The sequence below is a fragment of the Ranitomeya imitator genome, chromosome 3 (genome assembly GCF_032444005.1).
Source record: "Ranitomeya imitator isolate aRanImi1 chromosome 3, aRanImi1.pri, whole genome shotgun sequence".
Taxonomy (NCBI): Eukaryota; Metazoa; Chordata; class Amphibia; order Anura; family Dendrobatidae; genus Ranitomeya; species Ranitomeya imitator.
The window spans coordinates 33,850,739-33,871,445 of record NC_091284.1 but is presented as its reverse complement, the minus strand read 5'-3'; the positions used below and the strand labels follow the sequence as shown (position 1 = coordinate 33,871,445).

Genomic DNA, 20,707 nt, shown 5'->3' with positions numbered 1-20,707 from the left:
TGTTGCCAGCTTTAGTAACGGTAAGGATTTGAGGATAACATCTCTAGAGGTTTTAGCCTTGAGATGTTCTTCCAGATCATCCATCCATAGATGCATGGACCAGGCTAACGAGGTTGCAGCTATATTGGCCCGTATTATTGCCGCCGAGGATTCCCAAGTTCTCCTCAGCAGTCCATCCACTTTGCGATCCATTGGATCCTTCAACGCGGAGGAGTCCTCAAACGGAATCGCCGTCTTCTTTGCATCTTTTGCTAATGGCACATCTATCTTAGGAACTTCATCCCAAACCTTTATATCCTCTGGATTATAAGGTAAATGGAGTCTAAAGTCTCTAGGTACCACTAGCCTTTTCTCCGCCTCCTGCCATTCTTCCAATATCATGGAACGGATATGATTATTAACCGGAAAAACTTTTGTAAGTTGAGCATGCAGACCGTCAAACATTTCATCATGAATTGAGGTTTCCTCTTGAGTGTCCTGTAACTGCATGGTGTTACGTACTGCATGTAGGAGTTCATCCGTATCTGCTGCCGAGAAGAGATATTTCTTTCCTCTTCCTAATGGTTCTTCTCTTTCTTCTTGATCCGACTCCTCCGTATCTTCTTGGTCAGAAGGACTGAACTCCCTCGGTCTTTTCCGCGATGTTTGCGGTTCTCTCTGGCTGGTCTGGGAAAGAACCTCCTGACGTATCACTGCTCTCATTAGTTAATAATGAATTTTGTTCTTCGCCGACGATTTTAGATGTGCATGACTTGCAGGGCGGTTTCCGACAGTTCTCCAGGAATCTAGCTGCACAAAATTGGACATTTATTCTTCCCAGCCTTTCTTTTCAGGTGCAGGGTTGGAAGGCTCTCCCTAACATACACAGAGACCACCGAATAGGGGGATAGGGGTATAGACAGGAGCATTGTAGTATGGCTTTGAACATCCTACTCACTTGCCCCTGTGACTGCTCTGGCCCCTCAGGTCTGGCAGATTCCTCCATTATGCAGGTACACTAGCCGGGTGCTCCAACAGGATGGCCGGCGGCACATAGCTCCCCATACCCCATTTTTATATTGCTCTTTACCTGGTTGATCCTGCCCTCCTTACCGCGTCCCACGCGGTCTGACCGTGCTGGAAGGCCTCTCCTGAGGCCGGCGCTCGTCGCGACCGGAAGTGACGTGGCCGCTGGACCTGGAGGCTGGAAGAGGCTGCCGCGCTGAGAGCGGCCACCACATGCTGAAATCGGCCGCCGTGTTGGAGATTGCCGCCTCATACACCCCCCCAGCAGACAGGCGCCCGGACCGTCAGCCCCCAGTATGGAGGAAAGGGACCCGACCCCAGGAGCAGCGCTACACTGGGGAGGCTGAGGGAGAGTTCTTCCGTCTGCGCATGCCCGGCAGGAAATGTCTCGTCTTTCCTAGCCGGGACTGCAGAAAAATGTAAAAAGGACACACTTCCGCCGTTACGTCGCGCAGACGCTTTGTGACGGGCGACTACCACCGGAAATGTGAAAGTAGCCCAACTACGCATGTGTACTAATTTAAATAATCTCTTCCATTATTTCATCTCGAAGTTTGCGTCCAATGCAGTTCTTGTGATGTGATCAGCTGACCGCGAGAACTGCTGTGCACGTGACCGCCGAGGTTATCTCCGGTCACTAGCAAAGTTCTCACAGTCACCTGATTGTGAGAAATGCAGTGAAGGTGACCGCCGGAGACAGAGTTATCTCCAGTGGTCATTTATAAGATCTGCCACCATCATGCCACCATTCAGCCAAAGGCATCCAGATTTAGCAGAGCTGGACTCGTCGTGGCACACTCAATAATTGGACTACGTTGGACAGAGTATTTGTGTTGGTTTATTTTTTTGTGTGTAAGAGATCGAGGGATTCGGGGTTTAGGCGTTGCAGTAAGTATGGTTAATTAAGAATATTAAAGGACTTTATTCTGGCCTTGTCTATATTTAACATTACAATTATAGGATTAGTAATGGATAGGTGTCTTATAGACTCCTCTCCATTACTAAGCCGTGGGCTTGATGTCACCGGCAATACAAAGGTGGCATCAACCACACATATTACCACACTTGCCAATGCTACAGGGAAGTGGGAAGAGCCGGGTAAAGTGCCACAATTGGCGCATCTTTGGATGTGCCAGTGTCACCCAGGGAAACTTCCTGCTGCTGCCGGCGGTCACGTGTGCCGATACTCAAGAGAAATATTCATGGAATGGGTTGAATATTCATGTCTCTTGAGTATCAGCACATGTGACCGCCAGCAGCAGCAGGAAGTTTCCCTGGGTGACACTTTTCGCAAGAGAGCAATGAATACTGTTTTACACGAACATAGTCCCAGCGTGCAGAGCATTGAGTATTCTGGCAGCTGTGCTCTGCTTGTGAGCAGCGCATGACGTCCCTGCCATGTGCCGCTTACAAGCATAAAGCAGTTGCTGGCATCGGAACAGGATGCTGCGAGGGAGCTCCGGGAAGGTAAGTATAATGGTTTGTTCTTTTTCATGTTTTCTGATGGGGCCATGCATACCAGGATAGTGGTGGGGGCCAATCATACCAGAATGCCATTAAAAGAAATGAATATTCATTGCCCTCCACACCCATGGGCGTGGAATGCAGTGAATATTCATTTCTCTTTAACAGCGGGCACATGAGTTAGCAGCAGTAGCCAGCTCCTGCCTCTGTGACCCACTGCTCTGCTGAAACCGCTCCACTACCTCCCCACCATAGCCAGAATCGGTACATCCAGACCATGAGACAGCCCCATTATCCTCTACATTTTTGGAGTAAAAAAAGTGTGTCATAGTCCAAAAAATACAGTATATGTCGTAAAATCCCCCAAAGTGAGACCATTTTAAAAACAGCACCCTTCAACGTATTCAAAACTGCTGTCAGGTAGTTTATTAACCATTCAGCTGCTTTTCAGAAATAAAAAGTGTCATGACAGGAAGGAAAAATTTTATTTTTTTACCACCTCAATGTCGCTAACTTCTGAACAGGCAGCTATAGCTGGCAGATTCTAAGGCTGTTATGTAGCCATGAATTGCCATGGCAAAAATCCCAGGACCACACAATCATGATCTCCAGGTGCCGATGGGATTAAAGAGGTAGCCCCCATACTGTTAACCATTTAAACGCCATAGCCACTATTAGCAGCATATAAGGGGTTAAAAAGCCATGGTTGGTGCCAAAATCAATCAAGGCTGATACAGCAAGGTGTCAGCTATAGTATACAACCGACAGCTGCTGAATTTTCACTTGTCAGGGGGCTGCTATTGTCTGATATGTGAAGTCAGTAAAAAGACATTGGCGGTCACTAAGGAGTTAAAGGGGATGTTGATGACTTCTAAAACTAATAGAATGGTCATTTATATCAGATTGCAGAGAGGTCCGACAACCGGCACCCTAAGCGATCAGCTGCCCCCACTGAGGTCCATGCACTGCGCAGTGACCGTTATCTCTTCCCATTGAAGTGGAGGTGTTCCCAGAACAGCTGAGCTGGGGAGGTGCACATTACGAGGGGCGATCCAAAAGTAATGATAATCGGTTATTTCTATTGCACACAGAAATTAAAATAAAATGTTTTCTTCTCTCTTAGGTACCCACTAGTCCAGGAAAAAAAAAAAATCACTTAAATAGACCACGATTCCCGGGAGCTACATTCTTTTGAATATGAACTGCCGAGGAGTGAACATCAAAATGGAAAAAAAACGAGCTCAGAGCTGTCATCAAATACTTCTTCTTGAAAAAAAGGACTACCAAAGACATACACAGCGACTTGGTGGAAACATTGGGGGACTCTTCTCCTCCATATTCCACAGTTGCATGGTGGGCCATGGAATTTAAGCTGGGAAGAACATCGACGGAAGATGAACATCGTGAAGGATGCCCATCCACGTCCCTCAATGAAAAAAAACGTGAAAAAAGTTGAAGTTGTATTGGCAGATCGAAGAGTGACTATCAGGCATGTAGCTGAGGTCACAGGGATCTCATGGCAGTATTCAAAGAATCCTTGCAAAAGAATTGCATATGAGAAAGGTCTCCACGTGTTGGGTGCCAAAAATGTTAACCGACGAGCAAAAGAAGAAACGAGTTGACATTTCAATAGCAAATCTCGAAAAGTTCCAAGCAGACAAGGAAAATATTTTGTCACGTTTTTTGACCATGGATGAGACCTGGATCCTCCACTTTGATCCCGAAACCAAACAACAATCGATGACATGGAAACGAGCCGACGAACTGACGCCGAAGAAATTCAAAGTGTCAAGCTCAGCAGGGAAGGTTATGGCATCCGTTTTTTGGGACGATGAAGGAATTATTATGGTGGACTATTTGGAGAAGGGAGCCACTGCTACGGGCTCCTACTATGCAGAACAAATAAGAAGATTGCGGGAGGCTATCAAGGAGAAAAGGCGCGGCAAACTGCGGGCTGGAGTGCTGTTTCACCAAGATAATGCGCCGGCTCACAAAGCTGCAGTTGCCATGGCTACCATTCAAGAAGCGAGCTTTGAACGGGTGGAACACCCCCCCCTATTGGCCAGATCTAGCCCCCAGTGACTTCTTTCTCTTTCCTCGGCTCAAGGAACACCTCCGGGGCAAGAAATTTGACGACAATAGCGACGTGATAACTGCTGTTGGGGATTTTTTTGAGGGTCAAGATCAAGAATTTTTTTCGAAGGGAATTCTAAGTTTAGAAAAGAGATGGACTAAATGTATACACTTGTTAGGAGACTATGTAGAAAAATAAAAACATTTTTTGACTATATTCATTGTGTTTAGTATTGATTATCATTACTTTTGGATCGCCCCTCGTATATATACACATACAAAAGGGTTGTCCACGACACACTGTGTAAGTTAAGGGTAACAAAAATAGGCGGCTCCAGCCGGAAAGTTTTTTTGAAGCCCTAAATTGCATGAACAAAAATTCCTGTGAATAAGCCACAACAGTCAGCAGTAGGCAAAATAATCCATCAAGAGTCACGTACCTGTGCAGATTTACCACAAGGCCCGTTTGAGAGAAATCGAGCAATTAAGAAGTACAGTTCTGCAATGGAAAAAAAAAATGAGATTAACAGATGCCGCTAATAAATGATTCATACAATAGCTGAAAAATAGGAGATAACTGACATTACACAATAATACCCAGAACATTATCATCAGGACTAAAAGCGCAATCTTCACTGCAGAGCAAAGGTACAGGGGGACGCAGACTTCTTGTAGAACCCCCTTACAATCTGCAATTAATCACCTCCCAGCACCATCTTCTGAGCAATATAATTAGCATGGTGCTACAGTACCTTTCTAATCATTCTCCAGCTGGAAATACTTTAAAGGTGCGGTGCTGCTAGATTGATAGGTCTCTATGGGAGAGATCGGCCAATCCTCTATCTCAGCGCTGGGAGCAGTCAGCCGAGGCTGGACAACTCATCTCAGTCTATGATTTAGGGTCTTTAAAGTATATTTTTGGCGTTTAAGGAAAAAAATATATATATATCTCTGGCCGCAATAAGGATGACAGGTTGCCTTTAAATTGGGATCCTATAACCCATGTATCACGGCACACATTGGAAAGTACTCCTGCCTCATATTTATGTGTAAGTATTGGGGGTCATATGGTAAGGACCATCCAGTAATATCGAAGAGCGTCAAGCACTGTACTTTGTCATGGTGATAGCATAGCTCATAGAAGTCTATAGCAATATGGAGAGAGGAAGGTAAGAGCTACATATTTGTGTTTATTATCTAGAGCTGGAATCACAGCCACACTGCTCAGTACTGCTGTATAATGTTCTCCATGCTGCTGGTCTACTTTTCCTTTATAGAGACAGGGGAGCAGGAATCTTTCACATCTACAGGTCCTTCTCAAAAAATTAGCATATAGTGTTAAATTTCATTATTTACCATAATGTAATGATTACAATTAAACTTTCATATATTATAGATTCATTATCCACCAACTGAAATTTGTCAGGTCTTTTATTGTTTTAATACTGATGATTTTGGCATACAACTCCTGATAACCCAAAAAACCTGTCTCAATAAATTAGCATATTTCACCCATCCAATCAAATAAAAGTGTTTTTTAATAACAAACAAAAAAACCAACAAATAATAATGTTCAGTTATGCACTCAATACTTGGTGGGGAATCCTTTGGCAGAAATGACTGCTTCAATGCGGCGTGGCATGGAGGCAATCAGCCTGTGACACTGCTGAGATGTTATGGAGGCCCAGGATGCTTCAATAGCGGCCTTAAGCTCATCCAGAGTGTTGGGTCTTGCGTCTCTCAACTTTCTCTTCACAATATCCCACAGATTCTCTATGGGGTTCAGGTCAGGAGAGTTGGCAGGCCAATTGAGCACAGTAATACCATGGTCAGTAAACCATTTACCAGTGGTTTTGGCACTGTGAGCAGGTGCCAGGTCGTGCTGAAAAATGAAATCTTCATCTCCATAAAGCATTTCAGCCGATGGAAGCATGAAGTGCTCCAAAATCTCCTGATAGCTAGCTGCATTGACCCTGCCCTTGATGAAACACAGTGGACCAACACCAGCAGCTGACATGGCACCCCACACCATCACTGACTGTGGGTACTTGACACTGGACTTCAGGCATTTTGGCATTTCCTTCTCCCCAGTCTTCCTCCAGACTCTGGCACCTTGATTTCCGAATGACATGCAAAATTTGCTTTCATCAGAAAAAAGTACTTGGGACCACTTAGCAACAGTCCATTGCTGCTTCTCTGTAGCCCAGGTCAGGCGCCTCTGCCGCCGTTTATGGTTCAAAAGTGGCTTTACCTGGGGAATGCGGCACCTGTAGCCCATTTCCTGCACACGCCTGTGCACGGTGGCTCTGGATGTTTCCACACCAGACTCAGTCCACTGCTTCCTCAGGTTCCCCAAGGTCTGGAATCGGTCCTTCTCCACAATCTTCCTCAGGGTCCGGTTTCCTCTTCTCGTTGTACAGCGTTTTCTGCCACATTGTTTCCTTCCAACAGACTTACCATTGAGGTGCCTTGATACAGCACTCTGGGAACAGCCTATTTGTTGAGAAATTTCTTTCTGGGTCTTACCCTCTTGCTTGAGGGTGTCAATGATGGCCTTCTTGACATCTGTCAGGTCGCTAGTCTTACCCATGATGGGGGTTTTGAGTAATGAACCAGGCAGGGAGTTTATAAAAGCCTCAGGTATCTTTTGCATGTGTTTAGAGTTAATTAGTTGATTCAGAAGATTAGGGTAATAGGTCGTTTAGAGAACCTTTTCTTGATATGCTAATTTATTGAGACAGGTTTTTTGGGTTATCAGGAGTTGTATGCCAAAATCATCAGTATTAAAACAATAAAAGACCTGACAAATTTCAGTTGGTGGATAATGAATCTATAATATATGAAAGTTTAATTGTAATCATTACATTATGGTAAATAATGAAATTTAACACTATATGCTAATTTTTTGAGAAGGACCTGTACATGTGAGGTGCCTGGGAGATATTCATCTCAGCTAATCCCACTGTAGGACTGAGAGGACAATGTTTCACTAATGAAGAAAATGTATCCAAAACATTAGGTACACATTTTTCGGTTCTGTTGAGGTCTTCTGGGCAAGCTCTTATCTGACTACCAGTCAGCAGCCTGCAGTAAACAGAGCATCCGTGTTCCTTGGGAAATATGGGGCCAAATAAGGAGGACAAATGTGAGAAGTCTGCAATCCATGGTTTCTGCCACTTTGTATAGATAAGCTACGCCAACATCACATTTGGCAGTGCAGTTAACTGTATCCTGTATATCTGAATTTCTAGATGTTTACTGTACAGATTACTTGCATGTTTAGATCAGGATTTATTCTTATGGTGGTTTTCTTCTTTCCTTACATGCAATGAGCCCTGACAGGCCTTAAAGTAACAAACCAGTGGGATGCTCAAACATCATATATTAGTCAGCAGCTACAGGACATAATTACCTGCTATTTATTTTCTTCAGATCTTACTGCTTTCTAGCTCTGCTCCATTAGGGCAGAGCTGTGATCTGTGAGTACACATTACTTTCTTTACAGGGAGTTAAAGGATAGTCTGAGACACGCCCCCTCACTAATCATTGGCTCAGGCTTCAAGTCCCCCCTCCTCCCTAAAGCCCAAGCTCTTCTGATTGGCTGCTGTGAATAGACGCTCACTGCCAAATCATTGAACAGGGAACAGATATCCAATACAAGAAAAAGATATGGGAGGAAACGAGGATCGTCGGGTCAGTGCTGCACAAACTGAGGGGAATCAGGCGTAGAACATTTATAAATGTAGTCAGGAGGCAATGAAGACTTTCTTTTTCAATTTTAAAGCCATTGAGTCTTGGACAAATTCCTTCAAATCTGGTTTGGGATTTTTAGCAAATGCCAGACATCAGAATTTGGATATCAGAGTACAGAATTAACGCCTTGTACACATCCATTTTCTCCTCGACATCCAATAACAGGTAAGAAATGTGGTGCAGAATTTTCTGCACTAAATCTGCATCTGCAGATTTGATGCAGTTTCTGCGCAGTACAATGTAAATCAATGTGAAAAAAAAGCTGCGCAGAAATGCTGCAAAACTGCACAAAAGAAGCGACGTGCACTTCTTTGAAATCTGCAGCGTTTCTGCGCAGATTTTTCTGCACGTCGCTTTTTGAGCAGTTCTGCAGCGTTTCTGCACAGATTTTTCTGCACCATGTGCACAGCTTTTTTTTTCACATTGATGCACAGAAACTGCACAGAAAATTCTGCACCACATTTCCTACGTGTGCACATAGCCTTATTGCGGGATTTTTTTCGTTGACAAAGCAATACGAGGGCTTGTTTTTTTAATGGGAAGAGTTGTATTTTTGAATGACAAAAAAAACAAAACAAAAAACTTTCAAGTATCCGATCCAACAAGAGATTCATAATATGAAAAATCTTTATTGCGACTTCATTAACATATGTAACGTGGAGATAAAAAATAAAATCAATAAAAGTAACAAACCATTGTTGTACAAACACCTAACTCTAATATCTCAGGTGTGAGTAAAAGGCACATCTACACTCGCCGATAATCTGTCAGATTTTAGCACCCCATCGTTCACAGTAATTATACAATATGAAAGAGTTAAAGGGAACCTGTCACCCCGTTTATTGAGATTGAGCTATAAATACTGTTAAATAGGGCCTGCGCTGTGTGTTCCTATAGTGTATGTAGTGTACCCCGATTCCCCACCTATGCTGAGATATAACTTACCAAAGTCGCCGTTTTCGCCTGTCGCCTGTCACGGGGCTTCAGGAAAATGGCCGCGGCGGCCATTTTCCCAAAGCCGAGTTTGCATCTCGGCTTTGGGAAAATGGCCGCCGCGATCTCTAATGCGCACGCGCGGCATCCCGCGGCCATTTTCCTGAAGCCCCGTGCAGCAGAGCACTCGATCTGCGCACGCGCGGCCCCAGGAAGATGGCCGCCCCCACCGATGCAAGGGATTACAGCGCAGATCGCGCGCTGCTTGTTCACCACTACGCCACCAACGTAAAGCTGAGGAAGAACCAGCGATGTCACCATGCCCTCCCGACCTGACCAGCCTGATTGACAGGCGAAAACGGCGACTTTGGTAAGTTATATCTCAGCATAGGTGGGGAATCAGGGTACACTACATACACTATAGGAACACACAGTGCAGGCCCTATTTAACAGTATTTATAGCTCAATCTCAAAAAACGGGGTGACAGGTTCCCTTTAAGCAATAGTGATGCGTGAACGTGCTCTGATAAGGTGTTATCTGAGCATGCTCAGGTGCTGAGTCTTCGGCATGCTAGAATTAAACGTTCGAGTCCCCTTGCCTGAATGTACAGCCTTAAGGCTATGTGCACACATTCAGGATTTTTCACGTTTTTCCAGCAGTTTTCCGCTGAAAAAAACGCATACATAAGCATCCCATCATTTTTAATGTATTGTGCAATTTTTGTGCACATGATGCGTTGTCTTCCACCAAAAAAACGCAGCATGTTCATTAATTTTGCTTATTTTCACGTTTTTGCCGCTATTTAATGCATTGGGAAGCTCCGGAAAAAAACGCACAAAAAAGCGAGGAAAAAAAAAAAATGCATGCGGATTTCCTGCAGAAAAAGTCCGGTTTTGTTCAGGAAAATTCTGCAGAAAACCCTGGTGTGTGCACATAGGTGATCCCTACAAGTGTTAGGCTAACAGACAGGCAATCCCTGCATGTGTTAAGGCTGTACATGCAGGCAAGGGCACTCGAACGTTTTATTCGAGCACTGCGAAGCCACTCTGTTAGCACTCGAGCATGCTCAGATAACACCTTATCAAACATTCGCTCATCCAAAAATGCTCTCGTCGTGCATAAAATCAGTACGGTGAGCAAAGATATTCCCATTCATCTTTTGACGTTCGTGTAATGTAAATTGAGATTGATAGATCAACAAAGAAGTGGACTGATCGCTATTCAACCATTTCTTTCACTATACTCGTCCTCCTTACTATCGAACCCCTCGATTTGATGCCATTAGACCACACTAGAGTGAACAAACCGGTAAAAATCAGGAAGGTTCATATTGTTAACAGCGAAAACAAACATACAATTGGTCTGATTGTCACAATCATTTTATGCTGGAATGCATTTATACATATACTTTCCATTTCGTCCATATTCTTCTGTTCCCCGTTGCCGGAATTAATCTTCTTTTCTGAGATATCAGGCGGCAGGAAACAAAACAATATGGGAGAAATGGTTCCGCTAAACAGGAAATGGTAAAACGTGTGCTGGAGCAGAAATATCCTACCAAATGTAACAATCGCAAGAAAAAAAAACATTTCACATCAGACTGTACCCCAAGTCCTATACAATGTAAGGGAAAGATAGAAGGTCCCATAAAATCCTCACACCGGTGGTTAAGTGGAAAAATGTGTCTGCTATAAATAATGGATTGAATGAATAATTATTTTAGGTGTTATTTGGATGCATGCAAAAGTATAAATAATAAAGTAGAAACGCTGTGTTTTATTGTTCACAGCAAAATAAAAAAAAAATTTAAAAAAAAACTGATTCCTACTGTGGTTATAACCAATTGATCATTACATCTTGACTTAGCAGCACACAACAATGAATAAAAATATAAATATCCTGTACTTTATTGTACACAGCAATGCAAAAAGACCTGCAAAAATCAGAATGATTTACACTTCAGTCAACACTGAATAGTTCCTGCAACAGTGCAATATGCATATTTTTAGCAGAGTTTTATTGCCAAGAGATGCAGAAATGGTGTAGAAGTTTCTGCTGCAAATAGTTTACGCGCGCACATACCCTCCCTTAGTGTTCCAAATATAGATCAACCTAATATTCATATACATTTTGTTTTTAGACAATGGAATTTAACAGCTATACATTGTATAGGACTTCGGTTCACGGATGTCACTTTCTTGCAATAGTTACATTTGGGGAGATATTTATGCTCAGTGACATTTCTTGTTCATTTAAAGTAATGCACACAATTTGTACCTACAGTATTTCCTTGGTGTGGACCAACTATGCATATACATTTTCTTATTTGGGATTATTTAATAGAATTTGATTATATATTGACGTCTTTTATCATGTAGAATTGTATACCAGCATAAAATCAGTTGACTCACAATCAAACCAATTTAATTATTTTACTCTTTTGCGTGTTACAATTAGAGATAAGCGAACCTTTCAAAGTTCGGTTAGGCAAATGTCCCGATGTTTGCCGAGCCCCATTGACTTCAATGGGAGGCAGAGCCAAAAGCATAGACAACACCTTCAGGAAGGCCAAAAAAAGTTCAAATTCAGGGGAAGATACCAGGAAAAGTGGCATCATTTGCACTATAAATAATTTAAAGAAAAACAAAAAAAAAAAAAAAAAAAAAAAACAACATTTGACATGGGTTCCCCTGTATTTTTGATAACCAGCCAGGCAAAACTGACAGCTGCAGGCGGCAACCAGAAACCATTCTCACACTCGCGGTGCCGTCAGAAAGGTCCTGGGATTTCACATTAACTCTGTTCAACTCACTGACGCCAGCGCCGTTACAACTTTTCCCACAGCGCTTGCGCTGACGTCAGTGAGTTGAACGGCGTTCATTGGCTGTGAACTCCCAGGACCTTTCTGATGGCACAGCGAACGCGAGAGCTTTTGACTTGCGGCACAGAATTTGATAACATGAGGTCATCATATTGAATATGTAGTCAGTGTTGAACGCAAGAGCTCGCTACTCCAGTTTGCATCAGGCGCTCGGATATGCACAGAGCATCATGCTAGAGTCCCTGCCACGCATGTTCCTTGGCTGTTAGACACCCCAAAAACATGTGGGGATCTGCGATACTCCTTGCAGACCAGAGTACCTGATGCAAATTCGAGAAGCGAGCACTTGCGCTCCAAACTAGCCGTCATGTCGTTTTTTGTTTTGTTTTGGGTTTTTTTGACACCACAGTACCAACCAAAACAAAAAAATTATAAAATACTTTTCCTTTATTTTGATCACTGTGATAGGGTCCATCACAGTGATCAATAGGAAAAATGCCCATCTGTTGTGGGGTACCGGCCAGCAGCTCTCGGAGGGCACACCATTTTCTTCCAGGAAGATGAAGTGGAGGTCCAGGGGACAGATCAGGAGAGCCCGGGGATGGCGGAAGTACCGGGGGAGTTTTCAGGAAACCCCATTTCTCTCTTCTCTGATATTCTAGATCATATCAGATGAGAAACTAAATTGTAAATATCACTTTGTAAATCGTACAGCTAAAAAGCGGCGCTGAGAAATAAGTACCTTTACCTGCCACTGTTAAAAGGCGTATCGACAGTCATTAATGGGTTAAAGGACTTTATTGTGTGAGTGTTTATTAACAATAAAACTACAGGATTAGTAATGGGGGGCTCTTATAAACGCCTCTGCATTACTAAACCATGGGCTTGATATCATCTGACAATACAAAGGTGACATCAACCCCACAAATATGAACCCCACTTGTCACCGCCACAGGCCAAGTAAGAAGAGCCGGGCAAAGCACCAGAATTGAAGCATCTAACAGGTGCACCTTTTCTGAGGCAGCTGCAGGCTGCTATTTATAGGCTGGAGGGCCAATATCGAAAGCCCCTTACCTAGCCTGGGAATACCAGCCCCCATCTGTCTGCTTTAGCTTGGCTGGTCATCAAAAATGAGGGGGCCACACCTTTTTTTTTTTAATTATTTAAAGAACATGGTGTGGGGACCCCTCTATTCTTAATAACCAGCCTTGCTGAAGATGACAGCTGAGGGTTGTCAGCTGACGCTGGCTCTATATTGTGGCCGGCTGTCAGTCAGCGCCGGGGCTCTGTATACTCAGACCTTTGACTGAACCAGTGCCGCCCCCACCCCTATGACTGAAAACGAATGCTGCCGGAGGGAATAAAGATAGTTTTCTCCCTGCTGCATTCGAATGACTGCAGGCGTCTGGCAGCATCATAACGCTGTTAACTAGTGATGATCAAATAGCGTCAGGTGAGAGATTATCCGAATAGCTGCATCGGTAGCCTAGATACCTGGAGCGCTCCCGATAACCAGCTGTTCAGTGCTGCAGCTACAATCATGGCCAAAAGTATTGACACCCCTGCAATTCTGTCAGATAATACTCAGTTTCTTCCTGAAAATGATTGCAATCACAAATTATTTGGTATTATCTTCATTTAATTTGTCTTAAATGAAAAAACAAGAGAATGAAGCAAAAGCAAAACATTGATCATTTCACACACAACTCCAAAAATGGGCCAGACAAAAGTATTGGCACCCTCAGCCTAATACTTGGTTGCACAACCTTTAGCCAAAATAACTGCGACCAACCGCTTCCGGTAACCATCAATGAGTTTCTTACAATGCTCTGCTGGAATTTTAGACCATTCTTCTTTGGCAAACTGCTCCAGGTCCCTGATATTTGAAGGGTGGCTTCTCCAAACTGCCATTTTTAGATCTCTCCACAGGTGTTCTATGGGATTCAGGTCTGGACTCATTGCTGGCCACCTTAGAAGTCTCCAGTGCTTTCTCTCAAACCATTTTCTAGTGCTTTTTGAAGTGTGTTTTGGGTCATTGTCCTGCTGGAAGACCCATGACCTCTGAGGGAGACCCAGCTTTCTCACACTGGGCCCTACATTATGCTGCAAAATTTGTTGGTAGTCTTCAGACTTCATAATGCCATGCACACGGTCAAGCAATCCTGTGCCAGAGGCAGCAAAGCAACCCCAAACATCAGGGAACCTCCGCCATGTTTGACTGTAGGGACCGTGTTCTTTTCATGCTTTTTTCTCCTGTAAACTCTATGTTGATGCCTTTACCCAAAAAGCTCTACTTTTGTCTCATCTGACCAGAGAACATTCTTCCAAAACGTTTTAGGCTTTTGCAGGTTAGATTTGGCAAACTCCAGCCTGGCTTTTTTATGTCTCGGGGTAAGAAGTGGGGTCTTCCTGGGTCTCCTACCATACAGTCCCTTTTCATTCAGATGCCGACTGATAGTACGGGTTGACACTGTTGTACCCTCGGACTGCAGGGCAGCTTGAACTTGTTTGGATGTTAGTCGAGGCTTTTTATCCAACATCCGCACAATCTTGCGTTGAAATCTCTTGTCAATTTTTCTTTTCCGTCCACATCTAGGGAGGTTAGCCACAGTGCCATGGGCTTTACACTTCTTGATGACACTGCGCACGGTAGACACAGGAACATTCAGGTCTTTGGAGATGGACTTGTAGCCTTGAGATTGCTCATGCTTCCTCACAATTTGGTTTCTCAAGTCCTCAGACAGTTCTTTGGTCTTCTTTCTTTTCTCCATGCTCAATGTGGTACACACAAGGACACAGGACAGAGGTTGGGTCAACTTTAATCCATGTCAACTGGCTGCAAGTGTGATTTAGTTATTGCCAATACCTGTTAGGTGCCACAGGTAAGTTACAGGGGCTGTTAATTACACAAATTAGAGAAGCATCACATGATTTTTCGAACGGTGCCAATACTTTTGTCCACCCCCTTTTTTATGTTTTGTGTGGAATTATATCCAATTTGGCTTTAGGACAATTCTTTTTGTGTTTTTTTTTTTAATTTAAGACAAATTAAATGAAGATAATACCAAAGAATTTGTGATTGCAATCATTTTCAGGAAGAAAATGAGTATTATCTGACTGAATTGCAGGGGTGTCAATACTTTTGGCCATGACTGTACATGTGTCACGGCTGCTTCAGTCACAACACATGCATGGAAAGCCTGTTTGTTGGGTTCTCCATGCATGTGCTGTGACTGCCACACATCTGTGACACATGCATCTGCGGCACCCAACAGCTATCGGGAGCGCTCCAGGTATCCAGGTTACCGATCCAGCTATTCGGTAAACGCTATAGCTAAATCGATCACTACTGTTAACCTGCAGATGAACCCCATATATGCAGGTTAACAGCGTTATTCCTTGTGATAGACTCCCTTAAAACCATTCGAGTGTTGCATTAGCAGTCTGGTTTAGGTCACTGTCTTGTTGGAAGGTGAACCTCCGTCCCAGTTTCAAGTCACTGACATTCTGAAACAGGATTTTCTCAAGCATATCCCTGTATTTCACACCATCCATCTACCCCCTGGATTTGGACTATTTTCCTGGTCCCTGCTGCCAAAAAAACCATCCCTACACCATCATGCTGCCACCACGTTTCTCTGTGGGTATGGTGTTCTTGGGGTGATGAGTTGTGTTGGTTTGGCACCAAACGTAGGATTTACCTTGGTGGCCAAAAAGTTCCATCTTGGTCTCATCTGACCACAGCATCTTCCTCCATACATTCAGGGAGTCTCCCACAAGTCTTTTGGCAAACTTAAAACAAGCCTTACAATTTGTGGGCAAGTAAAGGCTTTATTTCTGCCACTCTTGAATAAAGGACATCTCCAGGGAGTATACCCTATGGACAGATACTCCAGTCTCTGTTTGGGGACTCTGAAGCTCCTCCATGGTTACCTTTGGTCTCTGTGCTGCCTCTCTGATTAATGCCCTCCTTGCCCAGGCTGAGAGTCTTGGTGGGCTCGATCTCTTGGCAGGTTTGCTGTGGTACCAAGTTCTTTCCATTTGATGATAATGGATGTGATGGTGCTCAGGAGAATCATCAGAGATTGGGATATTTTATTATTACCCAACCCTGACTTGTTCTTCTCAACAACTTGGTCCCGGACTTGTTTGCAGATCTCCTTGGTCTTCGTGGTGTTTGGTTAGTGGAGCCTCTTGTTAACGGTGTTGCAGCCTCTGTGGCCTTTCAGAAAAGGCAAAGTTTATATACTGACAAATGTGACACTTAGGTGGCACACAGGGGGACGTCCTGTCACTAAGCATGGGACTTATGAAGGGAATTATTTGCACCAGAAATTTTTTAGGGGCTTTGCAGCAAAAGGGGTGAATACATATAAACATGCTAATTTTTAATTTCATCCCATAAATATCATTTTTGCCCTTATTTTTCACACTTCAACTTAGACTATTCAGTGCTGACGGATCACACACAAATCGGATTACAAAAATATTTAAACACTGGTTGTAATGTAACAAAATAGGTAAAAACTAGAAAGCCAAAGGGGTGAATTTTTTTCGCAAGCCACAACCTCATCAACTTGTTTTGAATCGTGAAGCGTGTCCTTTCCTGTGATCCCATCATTTGGGATTTATTTAATATAATGATATGGTTTCTCAGAAGGTGCACCCTTATACTGCAGCATTCATATTACGGCTCAGGTGTGACTAACAGTGGTACGATGTGATTGATGGGCGTTGTGTTTTTATACCACTGGTTTGTTATTTTTATGTATGACTAAGATAAATTCAAGTGGAATTCTACTTGAATTTTACAAAAATCCAATATCATCCAAATGCTATTTGTAATTCACTTCTAGGCGGATTCAGCAAGACGAACCATCACCCGTCCGGTCCTCAATCACCCACACTGAGCTGGGACTTCCAGCTCTTCCCGGGTCTCATCAGAACCAGAAGTCTCGGCCCAACGTGAGAATTTTACAGTGAGCGGCGGGGATCAAAAGATGTGATGAGGACCAGACAGGTGATGAGTTGCAGAAATCTTTTTTTTTTTTTTTTTTTTTTTTTTTTTTTAAGAGTGAAGAACCCTCTCCATTCCAGCAAGGGCATTGTTTCTGCAGCAGACACATGGCTTTTTACAAATCCCCTTTTCTCAGAAACCAATCTGTCAGGTATGAATTCTCCCCAATAACAAACATCACTCATTGTCATAAATCAATACTATCTTCACATGGTGGAAAATGTGAGGACACTGTGCAGAAAAGTTTTGCCCCGGAGGTTGACTGTAATGTTATTGTTCTCAACACACGCTGTGACAACACTCCTGACTGTGCACCCTGCACAGATACAGGAGGAAGTGGCACCGAACATATGGTGACCAAAAGAAAGACACCTGCGGCAGCCCCCAAACATACACCGGTAACTCCCATCATCCACATGATGCCCATGTACTGCCAGTCCAGGATAACCCAGCCCTCCACGCTAAGACCGGGTGCGCACAATCTGGAACCAGCAGCGCTTTGGAAGCATTGTATGTTTGCTGCCTCCAAAGCGCTGCCGTCTATTGAACGCAGGTGAATCCGCATGTGTTCACTAAACCGTGCGGCTTCACCTCGCTCAATACATTCTATTGATGCAATTTCTCTTGCGGAGACTCTCGTCTCGGCAAGAGAAATTGACATGCTGCCGTCTGGAGAGACGCGCCGCATGTCCATCTCCACGGGTGACCCATGGGCATCTGTGGATGCACAGTGGACATGGGATATACTTTAAGATCTGGCTGCTGCACAAGTTTGCAGCGTCAAACCCGCAACTCTGGATAGTGGGCACATACCCTAAGGCTATGTGCACACGCTCAGGATTTCTCGCAGAAAATTCCTAAGAAAAACCTGAAATTTTCTGCAAGAAATCCGCAAGAAAACTGCATGCGTTTTTGCCGCGTTTTTTTACGGATATTTCCCAATGCATTTTGTAGTGGGAAATCTGCAAAAAAAAACATGCTGCGTTTTTTACCGTGATGTGTTTTTTTGCGGAAAAAAACGCTCCATTTGCGCTAAACATGCGGAATTCATTCTAAATGATGGGATGCTTATTGTATGCTGTTTCTTTGCGGTTTTATAGCATTTTTATCGGGGGAAAAACACGAAAAAACAGCAACGTGTGCACACAGCCTAAAAGTACAGAAGTGTACGATAAGCAACCATGTTTCCATTCACAGCAAGCAGAGGCTTTGAAAAAAGTGAGACAAGGTATATTAGAACTTTGCTGAAAGTTTAGCATGAAGGTATAGTGCTACATAGTAGGTTATTATTACCAGAGGGATTAGAGTTCACCACGGCTGAGGCGACACTACAACTCCCATCATGGTACGGACAGTCAACACTTATTTACACAAATACTCCCCCCAAAGAAATTCAGGTAGGGGGGGGATAAGAATAAAGGCAGTCTGGGAGAAATCAAGGCCTATTACCGTACTGTAAAGGCTTCAGTTGGCACAGACAGGATGCTGGCACTTGTAGTTCTTCACCAGCTGACTATACAGTAGGAGGGTTTATTCCCTAAGGCAGGATAGGGGGTAATAAATGAGCAATGGGTGGGGGTCTGACATATGGGGGTTGGGGCGGTCACCAAAAACCAGAATCTGCAGCGTTTTCGCCTACAAAGAGCGCGCGCCGCTGCCGCCATCCTAAGTTGAATGCAATTTAGTTGGTTTGTTGTTTTTTCAGCCAAATTGCGACCAAAAAAAAACACCAAATTGACGGAATTTTTTTAGGTAAATGTCCGAACGCCGCGGTGCTAAAACTAAAAAGCTTTTGCCTGCTCCAAATTCAGGGAACATGAGGAGAAGAGAGGAGGTGAAAAGGTGCAATTCTGCATAAACAGGGAGTGATGGTTGTTACAGTGGCCTCTGACAGACTGATACGTGCGCCCCATGGTGGACTCGGGTGACAGGCTCCTGCTGGAGGTGACAGCTCAAGTGACAGCAGTGGGGAGACTGGTAAAGTAGCTGGCTGCCCCGGTCATGGCCGGCTCCGGGGGCAGGGCTGAGGCGGTTACCTGACTCCGCCGGCAGCATGGAGCCGCTGGGCACAGGCTGGAATGCCATGCCGGCTCAGGTCAGGAGCCCGACTGAGAGCGCGTCCTCCGAGCCTCCGTGCGGCCTCCTCTCATCCGCACACTCTGCGACTAAACCCGCCTCTTCCGTCACGTCACCAAAAAAAAAACCTTCAACTACCTCCGCGTTAAGACCCAGAGATGTAAAGTAGTCCCTAACAACATCGCTGCATCCAGCCTGAAAAAACACAGCTCTAAATAGCTCAAAACAAACATAAAATCTATTAAAACTGTGAGGAAATATTTATTATCTCTTTCATAAGGTTAAAAAATATTGTATTTTCAAGAGAAAAAAAAATCAGCATTGGTATTCCTACGCAGTAAAGCGAAGCGCTACACTACATTGTGACGTAACCAAGAACGCTCGGCTGTGATTGGACTACAAGTTCCATGAGGCGCTTATAAACATTCATATGCATCGGCATCATGGGAAATGTAGTCCGAAATGGAAAGTGCAGCAGGTTGTGGCTGGAAAGAACCAAATATGTGTGAAGAAAGCAAATGTTATATTTCCCCAGCTAGTCTTACCTATTATTATGTCGCATAGGTTTGTGTCTCAGTAATATTTGTGACATAGCTTGCGTGGTTTGTGGAATACTTGAATAAGGGTTCATAATTCACAATTCTTTTTATTATACATTATGTTATTAGGCTACGGGCACGTGGTGACTTGTGGCAAACAATGAAAATAGTTTGATCAGTGATGCCGATCAAAATTGGAAGCCTATTTTTTTTTCTTTCCTTTTTTTCAGACACTCCGCCCGGATTCACCATTTGCAATTTATTGAAGTCACTTTTCTTTTGTTTTCTTGCATTAACTGATGTTTTTTGCAACACCATTTTTTTTTTTTTTTTTAGGGACCACATCTCATTTGAAGTCATTTTGAGGGGTCTATATGATAGAAAATTCCCAACTGTGACACCATTCTAAAAACTGCACCCCTCAAGGTGCTCAAAACCACATTCAAGAAGTTTATTAACCCTTCTGGTGCTTCACAGGAATTTTTTGAATGTTTAAATAAAAATGAACATTTAACTTTTTTTCACAAAAAATTTAATTCAGCTCCAATTTGTTTTATTTTACCAAGGGTAACAGGAGAAAATGGACCCCAAACATTGTTGTACATTTTGTCCTGAGTATGCCAATACCCCACATGTGGGGGTAAACCACTGTTTGGGCGCATGGCAGAGCTCGGAAGCGAAGGAGTGCCATTTGACTTTTCAATGCAAAATTGACTGGAATTGAGATGGGACGCCATGTTTCGTTTGGAGAGCCCCTGATGTGGCTAAACATTGAAACCCCCCACAAGTGACACCATTTTGGAAAGTAGACCCCCTAAGGAACTTATCTAGAGGTGTGGTGAGCACTTTGACCCACCAAGTGCTTCACAGAAGTTTATAATGTAGAACCGTAAAAATAAAAAATCATATTTTTTCACAAAAATTATCTTTTCGCCCCCAATTTTTCATTTTCCCAAGGGTAAGAGAAGAAATTGGACCCCAAAAGTTGTTGTACAATTTGTCCTGAGTACGCTGATACCCCATAT

At 43.6% G+C, this 20,707-nt stretch overlaps 1 protein-coding gene across 1 annotated transcript in view; it reads right to left on the bottom strand.

The window, feature by feature from the left end:
- The window catches only part of LOC138672600 (bromodomain and WD repeat-containing protein 1-like), a 139,814-nt gene extending 120,577 nt beyond the window's left edge, over positions 1–19,237 (bottom strand). Inside the window, 2 exon segments of the mRNA XM_069760737.1 lie at positions 4,983–5,041; positions 19,104–19,237. Of these exon segments, the coding sequence (XP_069616838.1) occupies positions 4,983–5,041; positions 19,104–19,152 (108 nt within the window). The 5' untranslated portion in view covers positions 19,153–19,237.
- Between the last annotated feature and the right edge of the window lie 1,470 nt (positions 19,238–20,707).